This window comes from Centropristis striata, chromosome 15, assembly GCF_030273125.1.
Source record: "Centropristis striata isolate RG_2023a ecotype Rhode Island chromosome 15, C.striata_1.0, whole genome shotgun sequence".
NCBI classification, from domain to species: domain Eukaryota; kingdom Metazoa; phylum Chordata; class Actinopteri; order Perciformes; family Serranidae; genus Centropristis; species Centropristis striata.
Window position 1 is genome coordinate 14,509,976 of NC_081531.1, and position 15,251 is coordinate 14,525,226.

A 15,251-nucleotide genomic window follows, 5' to 3' on the forward strand; every position below is an offset into this window, starting at 1 on the left:
CAGCTGTTTAGCACCGGATGCAGTGTAACGTAATGATGTTATAAAAAAAAAGGCACTGTTGTCATTGAGCATTTTATTGTAGTGTTTCTGAGGATATTTGTTAATCTGTCTCTCAGGATCAAGAGGAACAGGCTTACTTTGCTGTGTTTGATGGTCACGGCGGTGTGGACGCTGCAATTTACGCTGCCAACCACCTCCACGTCAACTTGGTCCAGCAGGAATCATTCAACCAGGACCCGATCGAGGCTCTCTGCAGAGCCTTCAAAGTCACTGATGAGCGCTTTGTGAAGAAGGCCTCTCGAGAGGTAAACTCACCTGCAAACAACAGAACACATTTAGAAGTATTTACACTGCATGAGCCAGAGTACTGAGCAGTTAAAACCTGGCGATTATGGAAAGTAATCATCTGTTTTGTTAACTGGAATGCATTTATTTATTGATAAATACTACTACTACTACTACTACTACTACTTCTATGGTTGCTGCTTTAGAAACTTGGCTTTGTGGTAGCTGGGTTATTTAAAAAGCCTCTGCATGAAGGACAGAGATGAGAGCCGTTCTGTCCTTTTCAAAGGATTTCAACTAAAGGGACAGTTTGAATATTCTGAAGTGCGGCTGTATGAGGCACTTATCCTTAGTCACAGTATTACCTACAGTAGATGGCGGTCGGTGCAGGCGGTAGTACAGACACAAAAGCTTATTAATGCACTGCTGTGGATGCGGCAGCAGCTAAATGTACTTTAGCCACTTTAGGCAGTTGACTCATATGGATCATTAAACAGCTAAAGGGAAAATTAAAACAGTAATACATCTTAATCAAATCAAATCACTCATTCACCATTGAACTAAAAAAACAGCTACTATTAACAAATATCCCAAACTTACTTAAATAAAGCATGTAGTGCACAGTCAGCTGTAGGCAGAATCACATGGGGACCAACAAGCTACAGCCAACAAAGGGAGAGACTGAGCAGGGTCTGATCCAGGCAAATTATCAGCTCATGTGTGGCCCGATTGAGGTTGAGGTTAAGTCCCAAGTTTCTGGGTTTTTCCCCAAAAGACAGACTTTGAAATGTGTGCTGTAGAAGATAATCATTATTCATGTTGACTGCAGTTTTTTTTAAAATATATACTAATTTCTTACAGCCTATCAGATTGGCAACACGGGCACTGGGCTATCAGATAAAACATAGCATCACATTTTTTTCATTGACAATGTCTGTGGTGGGGGTTTTTTACAAGTAAAAGTCTTGCATTCTAAATGTAATTATGTATGTTCTTATAATAGTATTTGCATCAAAATAAACTTAAAGTACCTAAAGTAAAAGTAGTCATTATGCAGAACACCCCATTTCAGAATAAAATACATCATATTATAATTATTGATGCGTTAATGTGCAGCGCATTTTAATTAACATAATACTTGTGGTTTGTTTATTCTCTAATCTATCATTATGTATTAGTTATTTGTTCATCCTCCTGCATTTTTATGAAGCAATCTTACAAAAGCTTGTGTTTTTATTTTCCTCCTAAACTCTTTTAGCTAAAGTTCTCCAAGACAAATCGTATGCTTCTTTTTGATCCGATCATCCTGATTCAGTTTGAAGCAGTCATGCTGCAGCTGCTGAATGCTGTAATGTTTCTATGTCTGCAGCACCTGCGTTGCGGCACAACAGGCGTGGTGACGTTCCTGAGGGGCCGGACGTTGTATGTGGCCTGGCTGGGAGACTCCCAGGTCATTCTGGTCAGGAAAGGACAGGTGGTGGAGCTGATGAAACCACACAAACCAGACAGAGAGGTAACGAATCTGTCACTCTGACTGTGTGTATGCTTGGCTAGAACAGCTGGAAGTGGATCTGTAGATTCCATACTATCATTCATTTACTTACCATACAGTTTGTGATCTCCTGACACAAAAGCTTGATTGGGCCCAGTTAGGTGTCTGAGAAACTTTTAAATTTACAAAATGTACTCCATTCATTTGCACAGAAATTTGTATTGCATTTTAAAGTATAACTGGGATTTTAAATTAGAAAAGAGCGCATCTGTGGTCGGTAGCGTAGTGGGTTACGCAGGCGCCCCATGTGTGCATGTCATTCCCCTCTCTCTGTTTCCTGTCTCTCTTCAACTATCCTGTCCATTAAAGGCATGAAAAAGCCCAAAAAAATACATTTAAAAAAAAAAGAAAAGAGCACATCTAAATGTTCCATGTGCTGGTCTTCAACCACTAAATCCAACTGCGCTTTATGTGTGTCTGCAGGATGAGAAGCAGAGGATCGAGGCTCTGGGTGGCTGTGTGATCTGGTTTGGCACATGGAGGGTGAACGGCAGTCTGTCTGTATCCAGAGCAATAGGTAAACTATTGGTACTCTGTATACCACATGTAGTACATACTATGATATTTCTTTTTCATGCATGTTTTGGAGTTGTTCTGACTTTTACTTTATCTGCTGAAACAAGAAATGTCTCGGTCCTGTATACCGGTGTGAGCTTACAGAATAACCCGTTACCTTTGTTGACAGGCGACTCGGAGCACAAGCCCTACATCTGTGGTGATGCAGACCATGACGTCTTCCCACTGGACGGTTCAGAAGACTACCTGATTCTGGCCTGTGATGGTTTCTGGGACACAGTAGGTCCAGATGAGGCGGTGCGGGTGGTCAGTGACCACCTTGAGGAGAACACCGGAGACACCACCATGGTAGCCCACAAGCTGGTGGCTTCGGCCCGTGATGCCGGCTCTAGTGATAACATCACTGTCATAGTGGTCTTCTTGCGGGACCCGCGCTGCCCAGCACCCACCGGCACAGAGGACGAGGAGGAGGGTGTGGTGGAAGGAGAGGCGGGGGAGGAGGAGGAGGTAGCGGAGGTGGAGGAGGAGGAACAGGAAGAGGAAGAGGAGGAGGAGGAGGAAGACGAGGCAGCCAGGGTAGAGCGCGAGGGTGGTGAGGGAGGAAGCACTGCGGACATCGGGGGGAAGGGTCGCGGAGGCTGGCCCCTGCAACAGTGCTCGGCCCCTGCTGACCTCGCCTACGAAGACCGAACAGACTCGTTCACGGACAGAACTAGCCTCAGCCTGCTGGGGCCGTCGCTGGAGGGCCGCATCTCCCTGGCCGGGGAGTCCTGCTCCGGCTTTAGCTATCGAGCAGAACGCCTACCGAGGCGCAGGTCCCGTATCCCCTTTCAGGAGTCCAGCATCTCTAGTTTCACGGACCCACTGTGGCCCCAGACAGCCATGCTGTTAGGCCAGGCAGTGAGGCAAAGCCGCAGGCTCGCTTATGGTAGTCGCCGGTGGAGCCGCAGAAGGCCCGGTGCATCCAAGGAGCTGCTAGGCCTGTTACCATTCGGCCACTCGCTGCCGCACACGCAGCGCCACTCCAACCAGCCCGGAGTGGCAGTGCCTCACCTGCCCCACCATGCCACCATCTGAGGAGGTGACCTAAACCAAACCATCTCCTTCATTTAATCAGTTCTGCCCCCACTGCACCCCCCACTCACACACCTACCCACCTCTGCCTTCAACAACACGTGTTTCTTTGATAGTAGGTAGTTGTGGCTCCTGCAGACGTTACGTGATTATTGAAACTCTGTCGGAGGAGTGGTGCTCTCTATCCTAAGCTGAAATGTGTCCAAATGTATGCCGACTCACTAAACACAAGCCCTGCTCCTTAATGCTGTAGGTAAAGCGCAAAACTTCATCCTATCGATTACAGCCATTGATCAGTCATCATGAAGCCAGAGAGCTGGAAATGCAGGTCAATAAGATGTGTTCAGACTGAACGTGAAATGAATCTAAGTGGCTACACTGATGGAAACAAAGTCTGGGAAAGAATGGTACAGAAATACAGGAAGTTTACTGTTGTCAGTGCAAAGAACTGGAAGTCTCGTACAGTTCAGTGCACTGGAGTGTAAGTCTGTTTTGGACTTTGACAGCCGTTCAGTCTGAACACACATGTAAGTTTAATTTATATGCTTGGTCGCTCAATGCCCTCAACAGCGTCTGTATAGGGAAACTATTTGAACGAGAAGAAAAGCAAAATACGACAAAATCAGTTGCTCTGGGGTACATGCAGAAAACAATGATCTACCAATTATTTAACTAGCACAACAAGAAAGAAAACACACTGCTTGGACAAAACTATAATGAAATCTGAATATTACACCTAAATTTGATAGCTGAACATGTCATTACAAAACCTTGTGGTTTTATAACAGCCTCCACACTGAGTTTGGATGAAACCAGAGCTGACAGATACTGGACTTATGAGAAGATTACCGATAATTATACTTGACATTTAAAAAAAAATCAATAATGATATGATTCTCAGATTTGTTGTGAAAAAACCTTATTGTAAAGAAAAAAATCTTAATATGGGTCCCTTAAAATAAAAAGTTAACATTTTACAGTGTAAAAATTAAAAAAAAAATTCTGTACTGTAATTTCTTGCTGTGGACAATATATATGTGCTACTACTCAGATATGTTTATTAGCTGAAAATATTGTCCATGCAATTAAATTGGTCATGTTCCAATTAAAAAATAAATAAATTAATGAACCTTCTCAGAACAGAAAACTCTTGCATATGATCTTTTTTTTCTTGAGACAACTGTCGAGAATGTCGAGCTGCTGAATATTCATTAAACTCTAATGGCGTAGCTGTAAACCACAGCAATCCTTTGGCGGCAGACGAATAAAGTTCATACAGGAGGCCGTAATAATTGCTGCTCCTGGTTTTCTAGGACTGAAGGGCACATGCTGTTCTTTCCCCCTCCCCATACAGTCTATGACCCAGCCATTATCCGACCACAATTTGTCTACAGATAAAAGCACTTAACACCAGATTATAAAAGATTAGCAATCACTTACCTGAATAAATGCTTTGTGTAGTCCAGTATTCCAGATGGGGATATACTCCCGATATAATGTTTGCTTTTTGGAGAGTGGAGGTGTATTTAAAAATATATAATTTTTGTTAAGGTTGTTGCAAAATATTTACTTCTACACAAAACCCACTGAACAGAAGGCTTTTGAAGTGAAAAACCATTTAATGTTGAGCCATGAAAACTGCAGAACATGTGATTTACATATGTGCTCCTGAAGCCCACTCATTATTCTCATTCAGTAATTATTGAATTCATGTGTTAATATTAAACACTAAGTCTGGCTCTGTGCCCCTTTTAATATGATCTTTGACATATTTGGGTGAATGCGTTAATTCACTTTCTTGCCAAAATGTAGAGACTGACACCACTCTCATGCTGCACTTTAGATGTGTTCGCAGTGTTCAAACTCTTTATGTCAATCATGAGACATTAAAAGCCAATTTTCTGTCGACATTCATTGGTTTCATACATCACACCAAATATGATAGTTCCTCTTTAATGCTAATTCTTGATCATAATTAACTGTAATAATCAAATAACCTAATACGTATGTATATGGTAAAATAACAATGATTACCATACCCAGTAAACCTGATGAGACTGATCTGTGGAAAGGCTTAAATATTACAAATACATTAGCATTACCGTATCTAAGCATACTACCATGAGTTTAAATAGCTCTACTACATGCTATGAAAACTATTAAATCCGTCTCTTTCAAAGTACTAACAAATGTTTTGGTTGCCTCTTAATGCTGAGTAGTAAGTCACTGTTCCCTAAACCCTGCCCCACTCAAAACTCATAGTCATTTTTGAAACAATGACTCCTCTTCGGCTTCTCATTTCTGGCTAAAAACTGATGTTAGCACATTTTTATCGCAACTAGCTTATCAGCATTAGCTGGCTTACTACTGTTAGCCCCGGGAGTTGATTTAAAACTCTTGAGTCCAGTTCATTTTGAGAAGAAATAACCCAGTAATTGGGTGTTGAATTGTCAGCTACATATTGTATGTGAAATAATGCTAATAGACTGTGGTTAAAGCTACATGTGGCCGGGAAAAGGTTAGCATCTGCAGCAGCTAATAATCCATCTAAAAGTAAACAAGCAGCAGCGTTTTTGGACTGTTATTGTAGTTATCCCCAACATAACAGACACTAAGGTATGATCAGGGAATACAAGATTTGAGAATCATTTTGCTCATTTTTGATCACTGTTAGCATTTTTGGATGATTAGCTTGCGGAAAAACTTGCTCTTTGGGCTTGAGTACTAACACAACTTGTCTGGCAAATGTAACGCTATCTCAGGATAAGATTGGTCTGGGTTTGCTTGAGTGTAAACCTCCACATATCAATGCAGAGCTACTAACGTTATGCTGAGCTATAGTAGCATCCAGTACCAGTGGGTAAATACTTTCCTGTAGTACTAAGTCTAGTTAGCTAGTGATATTCTGCTTGGCTCGAAGTAAGTTAGTGTTAATAAGCTAGATAGCTGGACATGCTAATGTCTGCAGCTTATGTTACATTCCGTTATCTTTTATTTCAGGGGGTTGGGAAAGGCTTGTTTTTAAAAAAAATTGGTGCGATGCCTGAAATAAGGTCCGTGCTTAACACAAATTAAAGAAGCTTTCATGTTTTGTTCTACAACATCAGTAAATACAACTTGCAAATTTTAAAGTGTGTCTACAGAAGTTGTCCAGGATGTGAAGTATGGAGAAATCCATAGTTTGACAGACCTGCCATGCCTGGTTACGGTTGCAATGTAAGCTACGATTGGACAAGCGCTGTTTGGGAATGGGGTTTACAGAAGAGTAACTTTGGACACATTCATTATTTCCGAACATTCACTTACATTGTCATTCCCCAATTCCTTGGTTGACGCAGTGAATTTCCAACAACCAGGTTCTGTAAATCGTGCCTCCACCTTCCTCGCGCCATCATACGCAGTGTAATATTGAAAAACATGATTCACCAGACAAACAGGTATGTGCTTGAGGGCCATCACCTCCCCCAATCAGTCTCACTGGTCCTGTAAGCCATCCTGTGGACTGACTAGTGAAAGCATCAGTGGAGCAGAATGTACCTCGTGTGTCCCAGAATGTCCTCAAAGACTCAGTGAAGTGCATCCACATGAGGTGGTGTTTTTTGGATCTATCTTCCCAAAAGCATGTTAGCTATGAGGAATGTACTGTCAAGACACACAACAAACTAAAGCCACTGGATCCCTTGTGTGGAAGAAGGTCATAAAACGATGGAAATCAGTCATTTGAAATCTTCACTTAGGCACGGATGTGTTTGTATATTATGAGTACTAATTGTAAGTGGAGTGAGTGCTGGAGGAGTGTACATATAATAATTCTGTCTTGTAAATCAGTGGTTTTACTCCATGCTCCACAAGGCCCGACAGATGGGTCAGATGTTGGATTTGGAGGTGGAGGTGGAGTTGAGGATGTGATGTGACTGAAGAGAGGGGCATCGGTCTCTAAACATTGCCGCTGCCTTTAAGAGCTGCTTGAAAGGTACTGAATCAGTCTGGCTTTGACTGGAAGAGTTGTAGTGTACTATCATGGCCTAGCTGCTGTTCCCTGCTTTTCTACCCTGACATGATAAAAATATGTGGAAAAAACATTCATAAAGATGTGAATTATCGGTTTTAAAATACTCCATCTCCAATCTGCAGCTTTGATCTAAACATTTTTATCAGCCTTAAAAAAAACAAAAAACATCTTGCCAATCAAATTGTAGTTTGTAGGTTTTCATTCCAGCTGCGCAGGTGTTAGATGATTGGCATGGTGTCGATTAGAGATGAGGAACACATGAGTGAACTGAGCTGCTGTGGTGTTAAAGTAGAGTTTCACTTAGAGCCACTGTGTTGTAACAGATTAGATCTCTTACACAAATCACACGGAGCAATAAAATCTGAAGAAGCAGAGCTGCCACAGTGAAAGAATTTGTCTCAGGATCTTGTTATAATGACAAAGTTTAATCTCTGTAAACAGATATCTGCATTTGAATGTAGAATCTGAAGGCAATAGGATCAGGAGCGTCCTGGTTTCCGTTCATAGTCTGTTTGAAGTCCATGTAGCATTGACCGATCACGTTTCAGGGGGCTTTGGTTGTAGGCAGATAAACAATCCAGTTCGATGTGGAACACATAGGCCGAAAGGCAGTCTCAAGACCCATTGGCTATTGGTCTGATGACGATTTGTGTCTCAACTCCAACTTTGTTTCATGTTGCTAAACGGGCCATTAACAATGACCAAGAAGTCTTGGACCCAAAATCTGCTGGCTACACCAGAGTATAAAACCCCCATTAGACCGATTGCTGAAGGGTTCAGAGATTGAAGGAGAATGGTTGACACCAACACCCTGCTGCTGGAGGGCTACACAGTTTTGCTGGGCCATGTTGGAGGGAAAGTAGGCATGGGAAGAACCAGAACTGAGCGGCACAGGCTGTCAGATCCTGCTGTAGTATGGTCCAAATGGATGAAGTTATTACAATTCATCCTGAGAGGAGCAGGAATTTGTGTGCCAAATTCCACCCAATTTCACTCAAAACTACAAATGTTAGCCTCATGGTGGCGCTAGAGTTAAACTCATGCAATCACTAGATACATTAGGATTCATCCTCTGGGGAACATGCGTATCTGTTCCAAATTGCATGACAATCTATCCAATAGATGTCAAGATATTTCAGTTGGGACCAAAGTGAAGGACTGACTGACACCCCCATCACTTAAAATATCTTTGGGGACTTCAAACTTCTCTCATTATTACAAGATTTGATTTCCTCTTACAGAGAGATGCTTTGTCATTATAACAAGATGCTTGGTCTTTTGTCACAGAAGTGTTATTTGTAAATGGCGGCAGTTCATTGAACCATGTCACACACCAGGTAGTTTTCTCTCCCCTGTGATTCACTGATGTAGTTTCACAGCAGGTCTTTAGTGTTGATGTGAATAGCTCTCTGTCTGCGATCTGGAGGGAAAAGACGCACCACGACAGTGACGAGGATCCATGGGTTGCATTCATATAAACCTTCAGTTATACAGTGTTACTCATTATATTGCAAACTGCCAGAAGTTGTCACTGTATGAGCAATAAAAATATCACTCCTTGTGGTAAATCCTCTGCCTAAGCTCACACTTCCTCCCTCACTAACGCTCTGCTTGCACTAAAGGTTCCTCTGACGTTCTCCTCCCCTGATGATGAATAAAGCAAGCTCTCCCATAATCACTGTCTTAACTATAGAGGGCCCCTCCATGAATCTGCACTGTGTGTCTGTGTACACACACGCACACACAAAAAAGCTTTTTCTTTTTTCTCTGTAAGCAATAATGACGTTGCATTAAAAGGCTCTCTGAGGGTTTGTCTTCTGCTGAGGGAGGCAGCAAAAAATATAGTTGTCAGCCCGAACATGAAAGGTCACAGAAATGCTGAAACTCCTGAAGTCCATTTCTCATTCATTTTCCCCCCATAGAGAGTAAGATTATGAGTCATAATCTGCTCGCTCTTGTAAGGTCCACTAAACACACCTCCTGTAGGAAGGGCTGCCGGCTCGAGGTCAAACTAAATGATCTTCATGTTCGTGGAAAATGAATGTGAAGCTTTCTTCTTCATGATAAAGGAGTCAGGATGATTAGAGACTGGCTGGACTTCTTGGACCTGTTCAAATATTTGCTAAAGATGCTAATGAAGGCAGGGGACACATAAGATCACTGAGGGATGTGATTGGTCCTTCTTCTTCTTGTCCTCCAAGCTTGAAGACAAACCCCACGATTGGCTCTTCTTCAACATGCAGGTTAGGTTAAAAACAAACAAAAAAAAAGTAAAACACGCGTTGAGTACCTGTATTCTGTGTTCCTGTAGTATATAAAATATGTGTACTGTAACTGGTGACTAATTATCATGTATATAAAGATTAGAACAAGTCCTTGAGTTGTGATTGTCTCATCTTTGTCGGTTTGGTCTCCGCTGCTCATTTGGCTCCATTTAATTACTGAAGATCTTTGCTGTGCCTGGTGGTGGAATGTAACTAAGTACATTTACTCAAGTACGGTACTTAAAGCAACTATAAAGACATTTTAACGTAGTTCCTGAAAGGCATCGTGGACACCTGCTGGAAGCCCACACAGTTTTACTGGGCCAGCTGGAGGGAAGGAGGCCACAGGAGAACCAGGACCAGGACTGAACGGGGCACTGTCACACCCTTCGGCAGTAAAACAAGGTTTTCTAAAGTGATCTGGTGCTCACCACAGGGAGCCAATGCAGCTACAAGGAACTTTTATTTTGTGCCGACTTTAAGTATAAATTAGTGCCCCACGTTTAACTGACAGCTTTAGTTGCTTCACTAATTAACATTTTTGCTCACAAAAAAATGAACAACACTTAATCACTGACAGAAAAATAATTTACAATTATTATAATAATTATATCATCTTTGAGTAATTTTCTCATGTAAAAACATTTCACCATTCTAGCTTCCCAAATATGAAGATGTGCTGCTTTTTCTTTCAATAATTGTAATATATTAGTAACAATGTGGAGTATTCGACTTCTGGTTGGACAAAACCAACATTGTGAAGGGTGTCACTTCATGTTCTGGGTCACTGTGACATTTCTCAGTAAAACTAAACTATCAATTAATGTAGAAAATAATCAGATTAATCCATTAATAAAATAATAATTAGTAATAAGTTCAATATGAGCTCCAACTCAACCTACTACTTCAGTAAAATTCTACTTTTACATGAATGCATGAGTTATAATAATCTCATATCATATGGGATAGTATAACAGTAACAGCTGGGATGGTTTTATTGGTATAATTATATACTATAAGTATTTCTGAATGAAGATGGCTGATATTTAAAGGAATGGTTCAAATCTCTTATTTGCTTTCTGCCACATGTGTGATGAAGATCAATGCCAGTGGTGCGTTGTACACTTAGTACATTTACTTAAATTCTCTACTTGAGTATTTCCATTTATGCAACTTGACAGATATATTATATTCACCACATTTTTAAAAAATTCACACCAAATTTGAAAGTGATCGTGTTAAATCTGCGTTTGTACATACATACACTGAAATTGCAGAGTAAATTCAAAACAGCTGACTTCCTGTTTGCCTTAAGGCAATGAAATTCATTATCATGTTTTTTCATCTTTTTATCTATGTTATTTACTTTATTTGTACCCAGAGGTAGATTTTATTTGCAGTATAGAGTCCTCATACACGCACACAAAAGAGGCACATATCACACATCATTCAACTTAAGACAGTAGGAGTTAAGAAATAGCAAGTTAAATAAATAAAAAAAATAATAAATTAAAAATTATTAAAAGTTCTTAGAGGTCCAGACTATACTTAGAAATTGATGTGAACTAAAATACGAATAGCAAAAAAAAAAGAAGACAGAAAAATAAACAAAATAAAACAGCAAAATAAAATAAAACATGTTTAGGCTGCAAAAACGTAGATAAAGGTTAAAATGTATACATAGAAATAGTAAATACATACATAAAAGCAACAATAAATAAACACCTGTGCAAAGCATAGCAGGGACAAAACTGTTTTTGTGTCTTTTTGTTCTACACTTAGGGATTGTAAACCTACGCCCAGAGGGGAGGAGCTGAAACTCTGTGTGCAATGGATGGGAACTGTCATTTAAAATTGAACCAGTAATGCGCTGTAATTGTTTTGTGAACAAGGTCTCCAAGTTGAGCTGTGGCTCACCATTCAGTCTGCTAGACCACTTTACTATTTGGTTGACTGAGTTTTTATTTGTCAATGAGAGGTTGCCGTCGGGGTGTGTGCGTTGCAGGGGCCAGTCTATACCACCCCTATGAATTTCATTGCCTTGTGTTATAGTGTGGCCACGGTACCAAATATGAAATTAGACTGCCACCACAGTGCCACCTAGGGGCCGATCAATAAAACCTTAAAGGGTTATCCTCAGGAGGGCATTGACAATGATTGTACCAAGTTTTGTATAACAATGCACAAACTATCCCTTTAATCCTTATACAGTGTCTGAAGGAGGACTCTTAACTGATATGTATAAGTTAGAAGAGGCAGGTAGCAATGGTGGAAAGTAACTATGTACATTTACTCAAGTACTGGACTTAAAGTACAATTTTGAGGTACTTTTATGTACATTTTATGTAACTTTATACTTCTACTCCACTACATTTTGAGGCAAATATTGTACTTTTTACTCCTCTACATTTAGCTGACAGCTTGAATTACATTTCAGGTCAAGATTTAAAATGAAAAACATGATACATTTAAAATGATTACCCATTTAATAAATTAAACCACTTAAAAGTTTATTAGGTAGTTAAAATGAGTGTCATTTCACAGTGTGGTATTAGTACTTTTACTGAAGAAAAGGATCTGAATACTTCTTCCACCACTGTCATTTTTACTTCTTTAAAAAAAAATGTTTGTATTTTTTTTCCATTTATTTATTTATTATTATTATTTTTAAATTATTATTTTTATTATTTTTTAAATTTAATTTAAAAAAAATTATTTTATTTTCTGCGCTTCTGCGCATGCGCGGCCAAACAGCGCTTCTGCGCATGCGCGGCTTAAATACGCTTCTGCGCATGTGCGGCCCAAATACGCTTCTGCGCATGCGCGGCCCAAATACGCTTCTGCGCATGCGCGGCTCAAATACGCTTCTGCGCATGCGCAAAAAGCCCGCGCATGCGCAGAAGAACTGAAAGGCCGCGCATGCGCAGAAGCGTATTTGGGCAGCGCATGCGCAGAAGCGCAGAAAATAAAAAAAAAATAAAAACATTTAATTAAATTTAAAATAAATAAATAAATAAATGACAGTGGTGGAAGAAGTATTCAGATCCTTTTCTTCAGTGAAAGTACTAATACCACACTGTGAAATGACACTCATTTTAACTACCTAATAAACTTTTAAGTGGTTTAATTTATTAAATGGTAATCATTTTAAATGTATCATGTTTTTCATTTTAAATCTTGACCTGAAATGTAATTCAAGCTGTCAGCTAAATGTAGAGGAGTAAAAAGTACAATATTTGCCTCAAAATGTAGTGGAGTAGAAGTATAAAGTTACATAAAATGTACATAAAAGTACCTCAAAATTGTACTTTAAGTCCAGTACTTGAGTAAATGTACAGTTACTTTCCACCATTGCTACCTGCCTCTTCTAACTTATACATATCAGTTAAGAGTCCTCCTTCAGACACGGCCCCTAGGTGGCACTGTGGTGGCAGTCTAATTTCATATTTGGTACCGTGGCCACACTATAACACGTAAGGCAATGAAATTCATAGGGGTGGTATAGACTGGCCCCTGTAACGCACACACCCCGACGGCAGCATGCCCCGACACGCGTGTACTGCGAGGGCCCGTTCAGTACTGCTTGTTTTATTTGTTTTTAAGTCTTTAAATGGCCTCGCCCCGCCCTACCTCTGTGAGCTCCTCCACCCCTACGCCCCTGCACGTTGCCTCCGGTCGGCCGATCAGCTGCTCCTTAGGGAACCGAGGTCCAGGCGTAAGCTCAGAGGGGACCGGGCTTTCTCTGTCGCTGCTCCCAACCTTTGGAACAATTTACCTTTGCACATCAGGCAGGCCTCCTCACTGTCCGCTTTTAAAAGGAATCTTAAAACCCATTTTTATTCACTGGCTTTTAACTCAACATGAGGCTTTGCTCTGTTTTATTTTTTGTTTTTATTTGTTCTTTGTGGTTTTTTAATATTAAGATTATTTTTAAAATTGAGATTCATTTTAAAACCCACTTTTATTTACTGTTTTTTTGTTTTACCCAGCATGAGACTCACTTTGTTTTAGTTGTTTTTGCTTGTTCTTGGTTTTTATTGTTGGTCTGTCCTGCCATGTACAGCACTTTGTATCAGCTAACGCTGTCTTAAAGGGCTATATAAATAAAGTTGATTTGATTTGATTTGAACCCATTAATCCAGCTCCAGGCTCCTGGGTTATGAAAATCACACAGTAGGAGGGTCAAACCTGAACAAATAGTTTTTATGGAGCAATGAAATGAGTGAAATGCCAGGAGCCACACAGTGTGATGCTGTAACAGGGCTGTCTGCTGTTACATAAACGGCTTTACACACAAAAAAAGGAAAAAAAAGTGAGCAGTCCTCCACATTCTTTCTATAAAAAGACTCATCATTTCACCCCTCTCATAATCTGGCTTTATTCTCTCCGTTCCAGCAGTTTGGGATCACACAGAGATAACATCAGAGAGAAGGAAACAAGGTGATGGTTCTTGCTGTGGAGACAGGAAGCAGGAACGGTCTGCCTCAGTCTCACTGTGGAGGGCGTGGTTGAAGGTTACACCTGTTCACATATACCTAATTAGCCAATGCATCTAGGCATGTAGACCATGTTGTCATGAACAAAGCCATGTTGTTGCTTATCAGTTTGTGGAATTATCCTATTGTCCTAAGATGACAACTCACAGTAGTGACTTTTCAATCATAAGATATACATAAAGCATAAATAATGTTGAAAGACTTGTAACTTAGAAATGAGACCATAAATGCATTATGATAATGTTTACTGAGGTAAAAAAAAAAATCAGGTAAAAAGTCAGATCATTTTCTCATAGATTTCAATACAATTATATTTATTTTTCACCAGTACAGTTGTCCCGACAGGAGAATTGGTACAAATAGAAAAAAACACCTCATATATCATGTTTTTTTTACGGGTGGAGTCGAGGAAATGTCAAACTGCTGTTGGGCTGTTTCGGCTAGACATCTAAAACTTTGCTAAATAATGTACTTTTTCTTTTTTTTGCAAATTAGCGCTTCATTTGCTTGACAGTTTTTAAACATGCAAGCAAACAAAGAACATTATATATCATATTTGTTATTATTTATCTAAAACTGCAAAGAAACTAAAGATGTTAGATGTCGTTCAGTAAAAAGAACAATATTTGCCTGGAAAATTTAGTGGAGTATAAAGTAGCATAAAATATAAATATTCAAGTAAAGTACAAGTACTTCGAAATTGTATTTATATACAATACTTGAGTTAATATACTTAGTTACCTTCCACCACTGTGAGGAAGGAAACACAAGCAAACAGACGATCAGACAGGTTGGAAGACGAAAACAAAGGTAAACAGACATATTACCCAAACTGTCATATACATTTATCTTCTTACAGATGCTTTTGTAACCAATAGTGACAATGGCCAAAACCAAAATAAGAATTATCCTTCACTCTAAAAGGCAAACTTAGCCAAAAAAAAAAAAACCCCAAACAAACTGTATTTATTGTACAAAACAATAAAATAAAAAATAAATCTACATTGTAATTCAGGTGTTACGAGGAGGACAGAGAACATGACAATGTGGTT

At 39.9% G+C, this 15,251-nt stretch overlaps 1 protein-coding gene across 1 annotated transcript in view; it reads left to right on the forward strand.

Annotated features, from left to right (window-relative positions):
• The window catches only part of ppm1e (protein phosphatase, Mg2+/Mn2+ dependent, 1E), a 45,827-nt gene extending 36,015 nt beyond the window's left edge, over window positions 1-9,812 (forward strand). Inside the window, exons 5-8 of the mRNA XM_059351143.1 lie at window positions 117-305; window positions 1,655-1,798; window positions 2,261-2,354; window positions 2,523-9,812. Of these exons, the coding sequence (XP_059207126.1) occupies window positions 117-305; window positions 1,655-1,798; window positions 2,261-2,354; window positions 2,523-3,430 (1,335 nt within the window). The 3' untranslated portion in view covers window positions 3,431-9,812. The remainder of the gene's footprint in view (window positions 1-116; window positions 306-1,654; window positions 1,799-2,260; window positions 2,355-2,522) is intronic.
• Window positions 9,813-15,251: the final 5,439 nt, after the last annotated feature.